General features: G+C 36.2%; 1 protein-coding gene and 1 pseudogene across 3 annotated transcripts; one reads left to right on the forward strand and one right to left on the reverse strand.

Annotated features, from left to right (window-relative positions):
- Window positions 1-320: 320 nt before the first annotated feature.
- Window positions 321-3,233, reverse strand: LOC137727274 (uncharacterized). Of its 2 annotated transcripts, none has more exons than XM_088678552.1 (5): window positions 2,865-3,233; window positions 2,503-2,763; window positions 1,558-1,641; window positions 1,205-1,334; window positions 321-874 (listed from the first exon to the last, which is right to left on the reverse strand). In XM_088678552.1, exons 1-5 carry the CDS (start codon window positions 3,122-3,124, stop codon window positions 590-592), a joined length of 1,020 nt encoding a protein of 339 aa, XP_088534678.1. In that variant the 5' UTR covers window positions 3,125-3,233; the 3' UTR covers window positions 321-589. The 2 variants fall into 2 exon arrangements, with proteins under 2 accessions (XP_088534678.1, XP_068322240.2); XM_068466139.2 differs by having other exon boundaries at window positions 2,503-2,736; window positions 2,865-3,231.
- A 7,355-nt stretch (window positions 3,234-10,588) lies between these two features.
- LOC137728149 (protein DETOXIFICATION 19-like) lies at window positions 10,589-17,353 on the forward strand (annotated as a pseudogene). The gene is made up of 8 exons (XR_015952437.1): window positions 10,589-11,119; window positions 15,388-15,932; window positions 16,090-16,176; window positions 16,247-16,303; window positions 16,405-16,643; window positions 16,727-16,845; window positions 17,025-17,132; window positions 17,255-17,353. The product of XR_015952437.1 is annotated as a protein DETOXIFICATION 19-like (transcript).
- The last annotated feature ends 1,822 nt before the right edge of the window (window positions 17,354-19,175 follow it).

Below are 19,175 nucleotides of genomic sequence, written 5' to 3' on the forward strand. Positions count from 1 at the left end.
AAATTTTATGCCACTAAGTGGAGTCGCCTATAGAAATCGTAAAACGCCACTGTGCTCAACTGTATAAATCCTAAGGCTGGTGGGTACATGGTAGCGAAAAATGAAAAAAATGAAAAAAATGCAAGGGTCTTGTAACCGGGATGCAACACTTTTATTTGTTACAACTAAAGCAACAATGGACATAATGAAAATTATGGAGCATGAAAATGTCTAAGTTTTCTCCATGCCTTGTTAATTTTGTTAAGAATCCTTCATCTGCATACGAATCCACCGCATCAACTACGAAAGCAGGCAAGTAGAAGACTACATACGACTACATATTTCATTTGCAATACCAGTAGTAGTCTGGCTGATTCATGTTTCAAAACACCACAATTCTCATACTACCACATATAAAGCAAAAGAAGTTCAAGGAAACTATTCCCCGGCAAAATCATAACTCCACAAAAAACCTATAGTTGCACTAGATTAGTCTTCAGGCTAACAAAAGAGAAATATATGTGCTCGAAAAGCGTTTGGTGTGTCCCAACCTTACATGAGTTGATGCGGGACTAGATTGTATTAAGAGCAGGCTGTAATCCGCAAAAGTTTAATCCTTGCTCAGCCTTGTATTCCTTCTCAGCTTTTTCTTTGCCTCGCCGTCAACTGCATCACCAGCAGCAACAGCATCTACGTTGCCCACATCATTGTCATCAACATGCTTGCTAGTATCAAGGTCATTGCCTGTTCCTGAAGATTCATCATGTGAAGAGGGTTCCACTGAAGGAGTTGATCCCTCTGCTACAACTTCTTCACCTGTGGTCTCTGAGTTTGTTGGGGAACGGCGGGTTTGGATAAGATAGTGTGCCACAGACTTGTAACCCAGTTTTATGACCTGATACATGAACAAAACTTAGCCATTGGTTCCCCACGTTAATTTGTTGCCTTGGTCTTTCTTTTCCATTATGTACGAAAAATCACAGTGAACAATTGTATGTAGATATATATGCATTTAAGTGTATGTGGGTGCGTGAGTTTGTGTGTTTGTGCCTGTGTTCTATTCTATTGCACGCTTTTCTCAGATGGGAGCAGCCCATTAAGTCCGGCATGCAGGGACCAAAGACTGTCAACTGGGAAACTGCAGGAAACATGCTTGGAGAAGAATATTACACCAAATTATGCATAAACCATACATGAATGTATGCATAAGGTTGATAAGGTTCACCTTTCTATACAGATTACCAGTGGGTTCCCACCCCTTTGCTTGACGGCAGAGACTACAGTTGCAGATGCCCCGACAAACAGGACATGTCCAACCAGGATTTTCATTGGCTTCAATCACATTCTCTCCATATCTATGGAACACAGTAATATTCAATGCATAAGACCATAAAATTGATAACAAAGATAAAATTTGCTTCTGGGTGAAAACATCCAAATTATTGGCGTGCGTAATGTGGCCTTGTTGTCAGTTGTCCTCATGGTACTCGTACAATCTTTTCATTCATTGCACATTTTCGGTAAGACTTGGTACATAAAAAAAAAAGTTTTCAACAGATAACTTATGAAAAAATTCACCTCATGTATAAGCAATCTCCACAAAACTGCCCTTGGACCAAGTCACATTTCCAGCACTTTGTATGATGCCCAAGAGTTTTCTGCCTGCAAGGAAGTATGTTATCTCCAAACATATTTACCAAGCGAAAGGACACCTAAGCTCAAAACAATACACGATGAATGTACTGTATGAGTACATAATGAACCCAGTATAGCAGTTAATTTAACAACTTCTGCTATACCCTTGAGAAGGTGACTTCTTCAGTTGGGTTATTAATCATATTTATAAGCTTTCTCGATCACCAACGGCCCTTAAATTCTTGTTTCCATTTTAGATCAGAAATAAAAAAAGACTACTTACTAGTATATAAGAATCGTACATGAATGAATAATCAGAAGGAGCATTTGCTTAAAAATTTTCAATTGGAAGCATAATTTGTGTGGCAATGACAAGACTCCTTAAGTGCTACATTTTCATCTATCCATAGAAGCAATCTGATGAAATGAAAGCCTAAACCCAAAACAGGCAACATACTTGTAATGTGTCTAACTTCTAAAGTAGTCGTGGAGTAAAAGGACAGAAAAATGGAAAACATACAATAAATGTAAAGCTTAAGACATTCACAAAACTCTGTCAGTCCTGAAATCCGCCGGGAGCTCAGGCAATCCTTTAACGGCAATGACTCAAATGACAAACAAGCCAATTGACAGAACTCTGTCAGTCTATTTAACATGACTAACTAGGCTCGCAGACTTACACATAAAATTGTTACTAAAATATTGGATTCTTCTACAAAATTCGATCTTATTTTTACGAACATCATTACCAGCTATTCAATTAAGTTAGCTCATGTAAAATAAACATCCGAAATAAACACCTGAAAATCTATTACAAAAACAAAAATAAACATCCGAAATAGTATTTTCGATGGAATTTAGAAACCCATCAAATGCATGATGACCTACCTGCATTGATGGCAAGTTTCTCCATTAACCGGATCGTAAATGCGCTTCCGATCCTCACCATAGCCATCAACACCAAGCTCCCAGCTTTCGACACAATCCCCCAACAGCTTCTCATGTTCCTCTGTATAAATCTCTGGCTTTGAACCTTCCTTTATAAAAATTTCAACACTCTTTCTCTTTGAGCTCTCGTTTTTCTTCTTTTCCACATAATCTACTGGAGCCACACTCTTCAACCTAACAAAAACCCAAAAACAAAAAACTCTGTTTGAAAAAAAAAACATCAAAACCCTTCAAAGATGCAAACTTTCCCACATTTTCTTTTCCATTTTCCCGGAATCCAAACAAGAGAGAAAGTGGGTTACCTGGAAGAGCGCCTGGGGGACCCAGGATTAGGAAGTGGGTTGTGGGTTTTGGGTCGGTAGGGACGTTTTGGGGCGGCAGCTTCGGTCTTGAGCTTCTTGGCAAGGTCCAAAATTCCCAGCTTCTGCAATCTCTCCTTGTTCTCTCTGATCTTTTGGTCCCTGAAGTGCTCGTACCCTGAAACCCCCGCACTTCCATTCTCTACGGTTGCTCCGCCGCCCTCTTCGGAGTCGCCTCCGCGTCGATTTCTCCGAACCACCATTGGAAATGGTGGACTGTGGAGCCGAAAGCACCTGTTGTAAACGAAAGTGGCAAAACCTCGGTACGCGCGAGTCTGAATGAGGGAGAGGGGAGGAAGGGGGAATTTTCAAAAAAGGTTGAAATTCTTTTTTTGGTTTTTGCGGGAAGTTAAAGTTCAGTTTCGTTTCGTGATTTAGGATTATAATCTAGTAGTATTTTTCTGTAGTTGTAAATGAAAATGTTAAGTTTGAAGATGAATTTGAACAACATTCTTGCTAATTTATTGTGAAACTTAGTTCACTCCTCCATTCTTTTATGTAAATAATATCGTTTGTTCAAAAAAATTTAGTTGCATCCCTGTCCGAAATTTCTGCTAACTTATTGGAAAAGATTGGTTTGTGTCGATTGATTAGAGAAATATTATATACTCCATATACAACTGAATGTAACTTTTGAATTTTTATTTATTAATGTGACAAGATGATCACATATTTTGTATGTTTGTAATTTGCTTCACAACGGAAAAATGTAATGAAATAAAAAACAATCAATCAATGTCCATAAATACATTTAAAACATGTACATTGTGACGAGAAAAAACATTTTACACGTGCAAAGAATCTGGCAATTTCTCGTTCTTTGTTATTATTGGACAAGACATGCACCATTCAGCTTGAATAGGATCTATCTTTTATTTTTCTTTTTTTTTTTGTTTTAACTATTACTCTACACAAAGTAAAAACAAAAAATACGACAATACGTCCATGATAAAGAAAGGGTGGGGGCACTCCTTGTTAGTTTATGTCATTTGATCCGAAACCAAAAATTAAGAAATGCGTGAAAAGTAAAAATGGTAGATAGATAGCATCATCGTAAAGAAAATGTCTTTTGCTTGAATGTACTAAAAATACCTGTTAAAAATTATAATGGAAAGCAAGTAACACAATATATTTTTAGAAACACATAGCGCTCGTGATTAAAAAAAAGCTTTTCGCATGCACGTGAGTGTGTGCAAAGAGACTAGTGTAATGTAAAGATGGGAACACGACCCAAGAACACTCTAGCAACAAAAACTACTTCTTGTTTTGACGGTTACATGGATAACATATAAATCATTATTCTAGTTAAAGTAAAAACAAAATACATGACAAATGTTTGAGACGTGCCTGTAGGGCCGTCCATGAGGTTAGCCGGAAGAGGCCTATGGCCCACGGTTACTAGGACAACAAATTTTGTTTTTTACTTAATAGATATATGTTATATAATAAATATAAAAAAAAAATATTATAAGCAGTGCAGAGGAAAACGCACAAGCTACTTTCTCAAGATTCTTATTTCGAAAGCGTGGGTGTGCGCTGTTTTTATGTATTGTATTTAGTTTTAGTTTTCTAGTTTGAAAAATGGGCTCAATCCATGTACATTTAAGAAGGGCCCATACAACTAAAAGTTTTATTTTTTTTTTTAATCAAGATAAACAAAAACTAGACTCCTAACAACAAAGGAGAACATATTTCATGTGTAATTATTTTAGGCTTGGCTTTTACTCCAAAGAAAGTATGAGCACAAGCCTTCACCATCATTTCTCCTCAATTCTCTTTCTCTCACTTCCTCTCCATCTCTTTCTTTTTCAAATTCTAAGCAATTTTATACAAGTGAAGGGGCAACTCAAAATATATCATTAGGTAAACTATGAATTTATTTTTTATTATTGTATATTTTGTTTGGTGTGTTAATTTTTTGTTCCAGTCTAAATGTTCGTAAGTGATGATATGATAAATATTTACGAATTAACTATTAAAAAGGATAAATTATATGATCATTATTCATTAAAATACCTATCAACTGAAGGGCTTCCTAACAGTGGCTCACACAGGGCTCTAAAATCTCAGGGTCAACCTTGCATGCGTGATAAAGAAAAAGTCTTTCGCTTCCACAAAACATTATAACTTTTAAGTAATATTTCTTAAAAACTATAATGAAAAGCAACTAATGCATTACATCTTTAGAGGCGCGTAGTGCTCACAAAGACCTCTCACACGCTTGTGCATGGAAAGAGGCTAGTTTGCAATTAAAGATATTGGAGTACTCATAAATTAGTAAAATTATTAAGTTAGCTAATTCATGAGTATTTTGGGCATTTCACTTCTTCCACATATGTGACTTTGTTGCACTTGACAACAAGTTAACTGACATAAAAAGATAATAAAACGAAAAAGGAAAGATGAAAGAAAAATCGACATATGTGCTAACAATTAGTAGAGCATATAGTATTTCACATAAAGTTGTGAGAGGTTTCACATAGGGTGTTGATTTGTGTATTGAGTTAAGTTGTGAGAGGTATCGCATAGGGCATTGATTTGTGTAATTGAGTTAAAGGTCCTCTCTTAGTTGCAAAATCCCCTGTATTTATAGAAACGAATTTCCTAATACTCAAGTAAGTTGTAGAGTTTGATAGTTTTGCTATCTGAAATTGGGTACTAGGCAGAATATCTTGTAAATAAAAATTTAATTTTGCATTGTAGACTAGTCAAATGAGCTAGTCAACTAGTTACAAGCTAGTCAGTGATATAAAGTGCAGATGCAAGAACATATCTTAACTAACCAATATGTTCAACTAATCAGAGTCTGTTCAGATTAGTTTCACAACAATAATTCCTAAACTTGAACACGTTTACATATTAGTTCATTATGCAAACAATAACAAAACAATTATGAATTTGTATGCTGGATTGACTAGTTAAGCTCACCAGTCAACTAAGTACATATTCATCAATTGATCAAATGCAAATCTACGAATAAAACTTGGTTCACTACAAGTTATCCTAGTCAACAACAATTCATTTCATTGATCATAATATGCAGTGTAAAGTTAGTCTATAACACATATCAAATAACAATTCATAGGATGCATAACACATATGCAAGTAAATAAGATATGTGAACAAGTTTAAGAGACAAAGAACTCAAGAAGTTTTTGGCCCTAAAAACCCACATCTGGGTTAAAAATCGGGGATTCTCCACTAAGTCCAATCCACTAGTGTAAACAAGATTCTTACAAAGTACCACGCAAAGCTTAATTCCTAGAGCTAATCTACGGAGCCGCTTTACCTTTGTGCAACCTTACCTTACATGAGACGGATTCCTTCGGTCTTCACAAAGTGGCAACTCCTCCTGAGCTCTTCACCTTGTGGCACCAAGATCGAATCAATTTATGTAAATGAGGTTATGATGAAGTTGATGTAAATCTGGATTCGATGTCTAGTCAGTTTCACCAGTCAAACACTTGAAAGATGAAACTGACGCAAATCCAAAAAGAGATCCGTTCAAAGATTTGAAACTTAGAAAAATTTAACCTAAAACATAAACCAAAATCACAAAAATAATGTGACCCTAATATGCAATTATGTGGGTATTTAGTGCATGAGTGTGATTTTGTGGCTAGGGTTTTCAAATAAGAATATAAGAGGTAGCTCAAAGTTAAACCAACTATTTTATGAAAAATGTAAATCTCCTAACCCAAACAAATGAGCATATAAAGAGATATAAGCAAGCAAATTCAAAGATAGATTTATAAATATTCAAAGAAAGATATTACCCATAAAGTATGCTTGATGCTCTTAGGTGATCTGAGATAGAGAAGAAAAAGTAAAGCTCTCAAATTTTCCAATCTCAGTCCCAAAAAGGACACGTGTCATGTGCAAAAGCAATATGAAAGATCTAAGGTTGAAAATCCATTTTCAAGAAAAAGCTGTCAAATGGCCCATGTGGGTTGTCTTAAAGTGTGTGTCCAACTCGCGTGAAAGCAGCGAGAAGTTTTGACGAGACGCAACCACTAAACAGAATGTAATGGAAATAATGAAATGAAGTGCATATATATAAACAAACCTTTGATGTGAGAAGTTAAGCTCTTAAGATAAATATTTCCAGCAACGTGATCCCAGAGAAGCATTTTAACCCTAAATCTAACTAGAGCTTGGTGGTACAATTTACAACATTTGACAAGAGAAGCCAAACAATAAATCTAGACTTCACACAATTTCTTGTCCATTGCCACCTAGTCTCACTCGAACTAGGATTCTGAATCTAATTGTATTATGTGGTGAATTCAAACTTTATTTTAGAAACCAATCATAATCCTTAGGCAAGTAATTCAAATCTTATCAAAAACTCCTTTCAATCCTTAGACAATCTTTCTTTGCCTAGGACTCGGCCATGCCCGAAACCAAATCCTGATTATTAAGCATTCCTACTTCGCCTAGGATTCAACCGAGCCACCAACACTATATTACTAGGCCAAAATACACTGCTTCTTTTTGGTTCACATTTACTAACTTCGATCCAAACATTAATTTGGTCGAAATGTGGATTTTAGCCCCAAAAAATTGTCTAAGGCCATCTCCAACCGAAAGAGTAAAATATAGTACCATCCATAATTATAGCCCTGCAAAAAATAATTTTGAAATAAACAGTGTCAAGTCATACTCATATACCATCTCTAACTGAATAAGCTAAACATAGCCCCTAAATAATTTATTAGTTTTAAGTTTATACTTTGATTTTATTGGCTAATTTAGTTAAATTGATGTTGGATGTTTTCAAATATAACCATTGAATTTGAATTAATTATTGCGACTGAGGAGCTAGGCCTCGAAAAAAGAGGTAAGATGGGTGCTACATTTAACCAGCCTGATGCCCATTTGCCCAAATAATGGTTTGGTGGGCTCCTTAAAATTTTAGCCTAACCGTCGGTTAGAGACGAGTTTTTGGACAAATCAGGCCATTTTTTGGCTTTTGGACTTTTAGCCCTCTCCGTTGGAGATGGCCTAATAAAGAAATTGATAGAGTATCTTGATTACATGGACGAAACAAAACCCAAAGATTTCCTATGGTTCAACAAATTCCCCACCATTGATGTGCCTGCTCCTAAGGCAAAAAGGTACTTCTTTTGTTTTCCATTCATCTTCATAAAATTTATTACGTTTGTTAATTTTTTTGTCAAGTGGGTGGACACCTGTCGACACAGGAAAGCAGGCAGAGAGTGGGCAAGTGGTTATTAGGCACAACAAATCTGCATTTCTTGACTAGTCCAACAAAGTCAAATGATAGGACTTTTAGTACCTACGCAAATAGGGTTAAAATCACTTAAAATACTTGCAAGAGTACAAGGTAATTGTAGTATAATCGCTCATGCAAGGTCGTTCTCCATAAGGATTGAATGAATAATTTGTAATTAAACTAGCCCTTAATTAATTAATTAAAACATATTTTAGCAAAGATTTGAGATTTTGAAATTTAAAAGATTAAAATAAACATTAAACTAATCTGAAAGGTTGCCGAAAACAAAAACAAAGCAAGAAAAAATGTTTTTTTTAAAGAAAACAATTATGAAAAACACTAGGGTTTAGCCGTCACCATTAACAATCATATGCAGTTTTACTAATCACTTATGAATTTCCACAGACATGCTTTGAAGGTTAGGTTTTCCTAATGCATATTTTCCTCGATCGTGATGTTCAAGCGAAAACGTATATCTTATATGCAACCCGTCTGTGATGTTCAAATCAAATATAAACATGCAAGACTCATTAAGTTTTATGAAAACCTTTTGAAAAACCATGCAACTCTTAAAAGCGTGATGTTCGCCTTAAGTGAACTTACAATTACTAATCACAAGAAGCCCTCCTCAATTTTAGGGTAACATTCCAACAAAAATTGCATCAAATTATTTGTCTAGTTACCCTAATGGTAGCTAAGCATTAAGCCAATTAGATAGTTTAAACTCAGTGATTAATAATTCAAGATAAACATGCATCCATTCATAAGCAAATTAAAACAATCACATATTCATACTAAGGCTCATGGCCTCGCCCTAGCAAAACGAATTAGTTACGCGTACTCATAATAAAAACCAAAGAAAATATCATTAAGTAGAAAAAAATTGAAAACACTTTGTAGGTAAAAAGTCTGAAATTCGCCAAAACTTTGTCAAGTTCTTTCAATGTTGCGTAAAGAATCCTAATGGCTAAATTGCCTTATTTATACTACTACAAATTAAAATTCTTCCTAGAAAAAGTTCCTTAACTAGGAAACAAAATAATAAAAAGATAACTTAGAATCACAATCCAAATTAAGATAGAGAATCTGCCCAGCAGAGAAATTCCCACGTTTCTGAATCTTTAGGGTTCCAAAAATGGGTCCAAAATAACTTGAATCAAAGATTAGGACCTCCTTTTCAAGTTCCAAGAAGAGCCCAAGTCCAAAATCCATCATCTTCTGGTCCAAAAGTCGCAAATAAGCTTTGCAACCCAATCTTCCAACACTGCACATTGGACATAAATTAAATCGCCATGACCAGATGCTTCGAGATGAAATTTTGAAATGCTGATACATTCTTGTTGATAGACTCATGAACCCGCTTCAATTGGAATCACTCAAAAATTCAACCATTTGACTACTTTATGCTAAAAAAAGATTCGCATGTCTTACATTTAAAATACATAATCAAGCATCATCATCTCACCAAAATAATCATCAAAACATAAAGGGAAAGGAAAATTTTATTTGGACCCAAAATTTTTATTTCTACACCCAACTAATAAACTTTCAAATTTATCCTTAAAAAATGAAAATAAATAAAATTGAAGTCTAATTTGGATCTTTACACCCAATAAACCCCACCACCACCACTGCACGCCTGCATAATTCTGACGAACCCAACCTAAACTCCAACAACACTTAAATCAACAAATTAAGAGCGGAGAACAGGGAACAGGATTATATCCGGATTCTCTTTGTGAGGATACTAGGGATCAATTCATCCTATCCATTCATCAGTTATCATGCAGCTAGAAATCATTTTGTTTTTTTATTTAAAATTGATCACAAATAGTATTTAACAAAAACTGATTGCACTATATAGACTGAACGGCTATAATGAATTGATCTATAGGATCCTCACAAAGAGAATTCGAAAAGGATTCTCATAAAGAGGATTCGAAAGATTCCTTATCCGGAAAACAGACGGTCGAGGAGTCCCAATGAGAGGCTTAAAGCAAACTTGAGCTTAAAAGGTCATTCTTTCTTTCAATCACCGTAAGAACCTTGGACTAAGAACATAAGAAACCTTAGGGTTTAGCGGTCCCTTCCGCACCATATGCGTAAGCACCTTTTTCTTCATATATTGATTTACGAAAAGGAAATTAATACTATTATTCTCATGAAAAGTGGGAAAGCCAAGGAAAGAGATCCCCTCCACCCGGCTCCTTTTTATTTTCTGATTAGATAGATCCCAAGAAAGAGTCAATGGTCGTGGTACTTGGATTGCGTTCACCGGAAAAAATGGAGATGCAGTGGTGATGTGAGTTTAGGGTTGTTGATTTATTTAAGGGAAAATTTAAAGTTTAGTGGAAAAATTTTGTTAGTAAGGTGTAGATATAAAAAAGTTGGGTTCAAATAAAATTTTCCATACTCATTACAAACAAACAAATAAACCCTACACCAGGGTTTGTCAGTTGCCGCCGCTGCGGCTGTAGAGACTCATCGCCTCCGGAGCATCTCTGCGGTGCCTTGAACCCTGAATTTTCCTCTACACTTTATTGCAGTTTCTTACATTCCAAACACATTTTTTCCTCCCTGTTGTTGGACTCCGAACCTCCCAAGCCCCTCCACTTCCTCACCGATCAACACATTTTTCATCATGACTGACTCTATCACTGCCGCGACTCCGCAGTCCTCACCTCCCGCTGCTTCGATAGGAATCGAAATCTCTCCGAACCCTGTTCCGATTGCTTCTGTTACAATTCAAGAACGGAACAAAGGAGGGTGGTGGAATAAATTGCTGGACAAGGAGGAGGCCAAGAAGCAGATCGTGCTTTCGCTGCCATTGATTCTTACTAACGTTTGCTATTACCTGATCCCGGTGGTGTCCGTCATGTTTGCCGGTCACCTTGGGGAGCTGGAGCTTGCTGCTGCAAATCTTGCCAATTCATGGGCCACCGTTACTGGCTTCGCTTTCATGGTATGGCAAAACCCTCACAATCACTATACGTACTCTTATATCATGCACTGTCTATTATAATATTATTATTAAGCAATGCAAGTATACACGAGCCAACAATCCCAATATGTCTATTTTGTCGATTTCCCTAGTGATAAGTCGAGTTGTCATCGAACCGTCCGAACCGCCCAACCTGGCTGTTCCGAACCGTTGTGGGGGTTTCGGTTTGATTTTGGTGCTCAAAAGCTCGAACGGTCTCAGAACGGAGTCAGTAGTTTGTGGTTCTCGCTTTTATTTTTGTTGGTACAATGAATTTTTTTTTTGTGTGTGCACTAATTATATTATCATGTTTAATATACTGACTTGTGTGCACGACACCATAAAAAATCTCTTGATACAATGAATAGTAAGAACGAAGGTTATGCAAAACTCAACGGAACAAAAGATGCATCTAAAACACATAAAAATGGACCACAGTTTTCGTATTTTATAAATTGCTTCAAATTGGATTGCCCCGTAACTTTCTTATTTATTCTTTTTCTGCACATTTCATCTTTTATTTGTATTTCTTTACGATTTTTTTTTATGTGTTGCAAACCTTGGATTTTAATAACTAAACTTAGATGGTTTTGTAGTTTATTTGTATTTACATGCAGATGCATGGTTGTATGAGAGAAGTGATAACATTGAAGTCTTAATTACTTTGTTATTTGATGACATGATTATTTCATAATATTAAGGAAACTGTTATTAATACTCCAAAAATCTTATTCTACATTCCTCACAAGTTTAATTTTTTTTTTTCTAATTATAGATAGTTTGGCGTGCAAAATTAGATTTTTGAAGTACCAATAATAATTTCTAATATTAAAAACTATTTAGTTTTCATTTTTGTTTCAAAATGGCATTTACAAATGCTACCTGAAAAACAATTGGAAGAAATGTACCCTCTTAAATCTCAATTTAAAAGTTGTCGCAATGTTTCTTCCGTCCAAAAAGTTGGATTTCTTTCGCACTTGATCCTTAAAAAAAAGTTCTAATGATATTCAATCATCATAATACCCTTCGAAGGGTCACCTTCTTGACAAATTTTTGGATCTAAAAAAATAGATCGAGTTGGATTAAAAGTGACAGGACATTGCAAACAATTTTGAATTGATGTTACGTATTGCTTGAATTTCTTTTCAGATGGCATTGGTACAATGAAAGGGAATCAAATCTTTGACCTCACCACTTACGCGAACCCGAGGGGCTTAGGAACTTCTATTATTTATTTCTACATGCTTACAACAACAACAAAAACCAAACTTTATTTCACTAAGCAAAGTTGATTGTATAAATTCTAAAACATCACCGCGCTCCGTTTGTGCCAAGTCTTCCGTTGGATCTAATTACTTCATGTCTTTTCTTAAAGTCTCTTTCAAAGTCTTCCTAAATCTTCCTCTACTCTTTTTGCCCTAACCGTCCGTCTCATAGTCACATCTTCTAATCGAGGCATTTGTAAGCCTTCGGCTCATGTGTACAAACCACCTTAACGGATTTTCTCTCATCTTATCTTCAATTGTGATCACCCCTACTTTACTTTGGATATCATTGTTCTTAATCCTGTTCTTTCTCGTGTGCCCACACATCAAACGAAGTATTCTTATCTCCGCTACACTCATTTTTTGCATGTGTTGCTTTTTGACCACCCAACATTCTATGTCATAAAGCATTGTTGACCTTATTGTCATCCTTTAAAATTTTCCCTTGAGCTTTAATTGCATACAATAGTCGCACAACACCCGATGCACTTTTCCACTTCATCCACCCAATTTGTATTTTATGGTTGAGACCTCCATCTAATTTTTTATTCTTTTGCAACATAGATTCAAGATACTGAAAGCGTTTACTCTTTGTATTTCCTGATCTCAAATCCTCACTCATATCTCATTTTGATCCCATTCTCATTGAACTTGCATGCTATATACTCTATCTTTGTCTACTTAGGCGAAGACCTTTATATTCTAACACTTCCTGCCAAAGGGTAAGCTTCAGATTTACTCCCTCTTGTGTCTCATTTATCAGCACTATATCATCTGCGAAGAGCATACACTAAGGGATATCATCTTAAGTATGTCTCATTAACTCGTCAATTACTAATGCAAAATGGTAAGGACTTGAAGCTGAGCCTTGGTGTACCCTTATAGTTGTGAGAAAGCTTTCAGTTTGTCCTTCATAAGTTCTTACTGTAGCCTTGCTCTGTCATACATATTCTTTATTGTTTGGATATACACTACTTGTACTTCTTTCTTCTCTAGAATCATGCAAAGAATTTCTCTTGGGACCCTATCATACGCTTTTTCCAAATCTATAAAAATCATGTGCAAATCCTTTCGTATATCTCTATATCGTTCAATTGATCTTTGTTAGAGATGGATTGCCTCCATAGTCGAGTGCCCTGGCATGATCCCAAATTGATTATGTGTCCTGTGTCTCTTGTCTTAGGCTATGCTCAATTACTCTCTCCTTAAGCTTCATGGTATGACTCATTAACTTAATACCTCTATAGCTCATGTAATTTTGTACGTCGCCCTTATTCTTCTAGATAGGCACCAAAATGAATTTTCGTTGGCATCTTCTTCGTTGTCAAAATCTTATTGAAAAGGTTTGTGATTCATGTTATACCTGTCTCTCCCAAGACCTTCAACACTTAGACAGTATATTGTCGGGACCCATTACTTTTCTATGCTTTATGCTTCATCATTTTCAATGCTACATCCACTTCGTCTTTCTTGATTTGATGGCAGAAAGAATAATTTCTACAATCTTCCGAGTTATTCAATGCACCCAACAAAGTACTCCTTTCGTGTTTTTCATTGAAGAGATTATAAACATAAACTCTCCATCTGTCTTTAACCGTGTTCTCGTAGCTAGAACATTTTCATTCTCATCCTTGATGCACCTTACTTGGTTCAAATCTCTTGTCTTCCTTTTCCCTGCTCTAGCCAGTTTATATATATCCAACCCTCCTTCTTTGGTATATAATCTCTTATACATGTCGTCAAAAGCCACTAGCTTAGATTTTCTCACGAATTTCTTTGCCTTTTTCTTTGCTATCTTACCTCTCACATTTTTCATTAGTTCTGTTCTTGTGTAAGGCTTTACAACATTCCTTCTCAGCCTTAACCTTTTTTTGTACCTCCTTCTTCCACCACCAAGATTCCTTTCTACATGGAGCAAAACCCTTAGGCTCTCGTAATACCCCTTCTGCAATTGTTCGGCAAACAACTAGTCGTGGAATCTCACATTTGGCTAGCGTTCCCCTCTATTTCCCAAACGAATTGGGTAAGTACTTTCTCTGTGAAAGTGACTTGTTTTTTTTAGGTCTCACCATCTAGTTCTTGGACACTTCAAGTTCTTGTTCTTCCTTTTATCTCTTTTGATATGTACATCCATTACCAAAAGTCGACGTTGGTTAGCAAGCTCTCCCATGGTATAAATTTACAATTCTTACAAGTTATACAATTCCCCTTCCTTAGTAAAAAGAATCAATTTGTGTCTTTGATGACCCATTCTTGTAAGTGATCACATGCTTCTCTTTTCTTGAAGAAAGTAATGGCTAGATAGAGATCATATGCATAGCAAAATCCAAAATGGATTCCCCTCCTCGATTCTCTCCCCAAAACCATGGCCACCATGAAAACTTTTATAGTTGCTGAACTAAAAATATTTACACCATACATATATTTGCGTCTGTATATTTGCCTGTCCAATATGCATGCTTCAAAAAGACAAATGAATAGTTCCCCTACAAGACTTAGATCTGCTCTTGATATTAGTTGGTAAGAGGTTTGGCAACCTAATCGAAAACCCAAGTAGTAGCTCAATTTGGTTGTAATGAAAGTGCATGAACTTCATATCTACTCGTTTTATCAATTTATTGTCACAAGTTTTCGTATTGAGATTCAGTATTCTGCCAAGAAATATATTTCATTACTGTTCTTAGGAGTTTATATTACTTAATTTTGATTCCCCGAATTGCTTATCTTGCTTTAAAGCCGATGTTGATTCAAGTTGCATATTGTGAAGCCATGTACAAGAATTGTGTATCTAGCAAGCAGTCTGTCCTCAGGAGATGATAATCTGAATTTGGACTTACATTTACCTTGTCCTTATGTTTTAACATTATAGTAACTGGGAAATTTGAAACTATATGTTCAGAATTGTAATCGAGATGACATGAAATTTAATAAGAATACATGCCTTTTCTTTGAGTTGTTCTTTTGTCTAATTATTTCTTGGTTTAGGTTGGTTTAAGTGGAGCTCTTGAGACGCTGTGTGGCCAGGGGTTCGGTGCAAAGTTATACAGAATGTTAGGGATTTATCTACAAGCGTCTTCCATCATTTCTTTCGCGGTCCCTATCATCATATCTATAATCTGGTGGTTTACTGAGCCCATATTCATCTTACTTCATCAAGATCCTCAAATTTCCAAATATGCTGCTCTCTATATCAAATTTCTGATTCCAGGACTATTTGCCTATGGCTTCCTTCATAATATTTTGAGATTTCTTCAGACACAATCAGTTGTCATGCCATTGGTCTTTTTCTCAGTGATCCCTTTGGCTCTTCATGTTCTTGTTGCATACGGTTTGGTACACTGGACAACTCTTGGTTTCAGGGGAGCTCCGCTAGCAGCTTCAATTTCGATATGGATATCAATGCTTATGTTGGCCATGTATGTTATGTGTGCGAAAAAGTTTGAGCGTACGTGGGAAGGATTTTCATTTGAATCATTTCATTATGTCCTCATGGACTTGAAGCTTGCCCTCCCATCAGCAGCAATGGTATGGTAAGTGTTCTTCAATTTTGGTTTTACTTGTTTTCGTATGTTTAACTACAGGAAAGACTGATTTCCGGCTTAGATCAGTAAGCAAAATTTATTGAAGTTCATAAAGCCGGAGCCTTTGAAATTTTAGTACTAAGGTCTTCACCTTTTTATCTTTCAGTTTGGAGTACTGGGCTTTTGAGATTCTAGTGTTCTTGGCGGGAGTGATGCCAAATGCGAAACAAATCACTTCCCTGATTGCAATGTGGTAAGCTTTCGGTTTTAAACGCTTGATTTTCAACTGACTCAAGTAGCCTTTTTCTTAATCATCTCTCTAGTGTGAATACAGAGGCAATTGCATACATGATTACGTATGGCCTGAGCGCTGCTGCAAGGTTGGTAGAACAATAAATCCTGGGTTATTCTTATCCCTCCAAGTTTTTCAGTACCTGCATTCTGTTTCACCATCTGAAACATGTATTACTGTTTTGGGTAGTACAAGGGTGTCAAATGAACTGGGAGCAGGCAATCCGGGCAAAGCGAAGAAAGCAATGGTGGTGACTCTTAAGCTCTCCGTGCTTCTTGCTCTCCTCGTTGATCTGGCTCTAGCAGTTGGTCACAATTTATGGGCTGGCCTTTTCAGCGACAGCCGTGCAATAATCAAGCTATTTGCTTATATGACACCGTTTCTTGCCATATCAATACTTGCAGATTCCGTCCAAGGTGTCTTATCAGGTTGGGATCATCTAGTATTTCCATGGGGGCTATTTAATCTACTATTCTAGTGAGCATCTTTGAAATGACTTTTGGTATTTTAGGTGTGGCCAGAGGATGTGGGTGGCAGCACTTGGCTGTGTACGTAAACTTGGGCACGTTCTATTTGATCGGGATGACAATTGCAGGTGTTCTTGGGTTTAAGGCGAAACTCTACGCTAAGGTGAGACCGCCATCCTTGTAGTTTTTAGCACACCCAAATACTTGTACACACTCATATCAGTTGAGATTACCCAATTCCTATGCTGAATAGAGAAAGTGGAACAAGCAGGGGGCTAATAGTCGATTGGTTTTGTTTATATAATCTAATTCATTTCACATTTTTTGCTTGATTCGACACAGGGCTTATGGCTTGGTTTAATCTGTGGCGTTTGCTGTCAAGCCGGCCTACTTTTGTTGGTTATGCTGCGCAGAAAGTGGATTCGGTTGGATTTAGCCCATATTGCATAGGCAGTTTTTGGTCTAAACAAAGTCCTCAAGCAAAACTTTTAAGCAACACCATTTGGCCAAATTATTCGACTAGTTTTGTTGGTTAGGCTGTGCAGAATGTGCATGTGCTATATATTTTTTAGGTAAAGCTTGTATTAGTTGGAGTGGGTTTGCGATATTTAAACTCTTCATTTCTCAGAGATAAGACCGATGTGGAATTTCAACAACTTGCGCTCTATTAACCAGACTTGCAAGCTACTTTGAGTTTGAGCAAGTTTTCCACATTGTATCCTAATAACACAACAAATAAACATATGAACTAATACGATTGTTTTCGATTTCATGTGTTTTTTTCAATGTAATGTAATTTGAATGATAATTATTCATTGTGAATCTAAAATTGGCACTGCATTTTAGGTATTTTCAATTCCATGTGTTTTTTTCTTTCAATGTAATGTAATTTGAATGGTAATTATTTGTTGTGAACCTAAAATTGGCATTGCAATTTAGGTATTTTCGATTTCATGTGTTTTTTTCCCAATGTAATGTAATTTTAATGGTTTAAAATTGGCAATGCATTTTGGGTATTTTCGATTTCATGTGTTCTTTTTCAATGCAATGTATTTTGAAAGGTAATTATTCATTGTGAAACTAAAATTTGCACTGCAATTGAATTTTGGGTGTAGTGTCCTATATTTTTGGGCAACACATTGGAGTGCCTTGGGACTTTGGTTGAGATTTTTGGGTACCTTATGGTTGACAGCCTTGTAGTGTGTAATGGATAATTACTTGTGACTCAAGTTATAAGTTTGCATGAGAATGATGCAGAGAGAAGACGAAGGGAAACTGATGATGGCTGCATGAGAGAGAAAGGTACGATTTATAGGGCAAAAATATATATTTTTTTGGATGAATCCAGGGTATCCCCGCACGTAGATGAGGACTAATCCCTCGAGCTGGGTCAGACCCCATTTGGGGGGCAAGCTCTCTCAATGTTGGCTTCTCCATTCACAAGGCTCCAACTCGAGACCTTGTTTAAGGGGAACAAGTTCCTTACCACTTGAACCACCAAGCATTGGTATAGGGCAAAAATATTCATATAGTAACAAGACATGAACAAATGCACGTGATGATGGACTTTGGACATTAGCATTCATATGTCTGGAGGATGGAGCGAAAGCTAAAACTATAGTTCTACGAATGGGGCAATGACACGTAAGGAACTTTGTCTCTTTCTTTTTCGTTATCCATTGCAAATAGAGTTCACTTGAATGCATAGGACGGCCAAAAAGGCAAAAACCCTTGGAAGTAATGAGGGAGTTGGTAAGCGAGTTCTAAACAACTTTTCGGCTTCGGATACCATATATATATATATATATATATATATAGCAACAAAGAAAATGAGTGAACCACCACGGGAAGATTAGTTTCTGATTATTCAATGAGCATCTTGTATGTGAATTGCGTGAAAGTAGGAGACTATAAATTTAGTAGTTAAAGAATTTTATAAAACGTTTTTTATGGAAAAAAAAAAAAAAAAAAGGATATAAAAGATCTTACTGAATTAAATTTGATCTATGAATCTTAGAAATAGTGAGAATTTTGAATCTCTCTCACAAAGAAGAATTGAAATTATTAAATTAAAGAAAAGATGAGATCAATTTAGAGGTACCTTTTTACTTAATTTCGAATTAAAATAATTATAATAGACCTAATTCAATTGGTCTAATTTGGGGCCAACCGATAGTTACCCATCCTACAAACATATCAAGATTAAAAGAAAGAACATGGAGTGGCTTAGCGGTTCGGATTAAATTCCAAACCCGTAGTCCACACGGCACATCCTGAATTCAATTTCTAATACTCTGGATCACACAATGGTGACCCCCTAGAAGGGTTAACTGTCGTCGTCAAGCCACCAGCTAGTCCTTTTTTAATAAACAAAGAAAGAAAGTGGTGGATGGAGATTCCATGTGGGTTCCCTTCCCTTGGCGTTAAGGCATTTGAAGTGGAAGAGATAACTGGGTTTAGAATAATAAGCAACAAAAGTAGACTGATCGAGAC

This window comes from Pyrus communis, chromosome 10, assembly GCF_041283825.1.
Source record: "Pyrus communis isolate YQ-2024b chromosome 10, ASM4128382v1, whole genome shotgun sequence".
Classification (NCBI taxonomy): domain Eukaryota; kingdom Viridiplantae; phylum Streptophyta; class Magnoliopsida; order Rosales; family Rosaceae; genus Pyrus; species Pyrus communis.

Bases quoted from the DNA above. Each gene is read 5' to 3' on its own strand.
- LOC137727274 (XM_088678552.1), bottom strand. From the start codon at position 3,124: ATGGTGGTTCGGAGAAATCGACGCGGAGGCGACTCCGAAGAGGGCGGC. The intron at 1,642-2,502 runs GTAGGTCATCAT...ACTTCCTTGCAG, and splicing joins GAAACTTGCCATCAATGCAG to GCAGAAAACTCTTGGGCATC. The intron at 875-1,204 runs GTGAACCTTATC...TTCATGTATCAG, and splicing joins CTGGTAATCTGTATAGAAAG to GTCATAAAACTGGGTTACAA.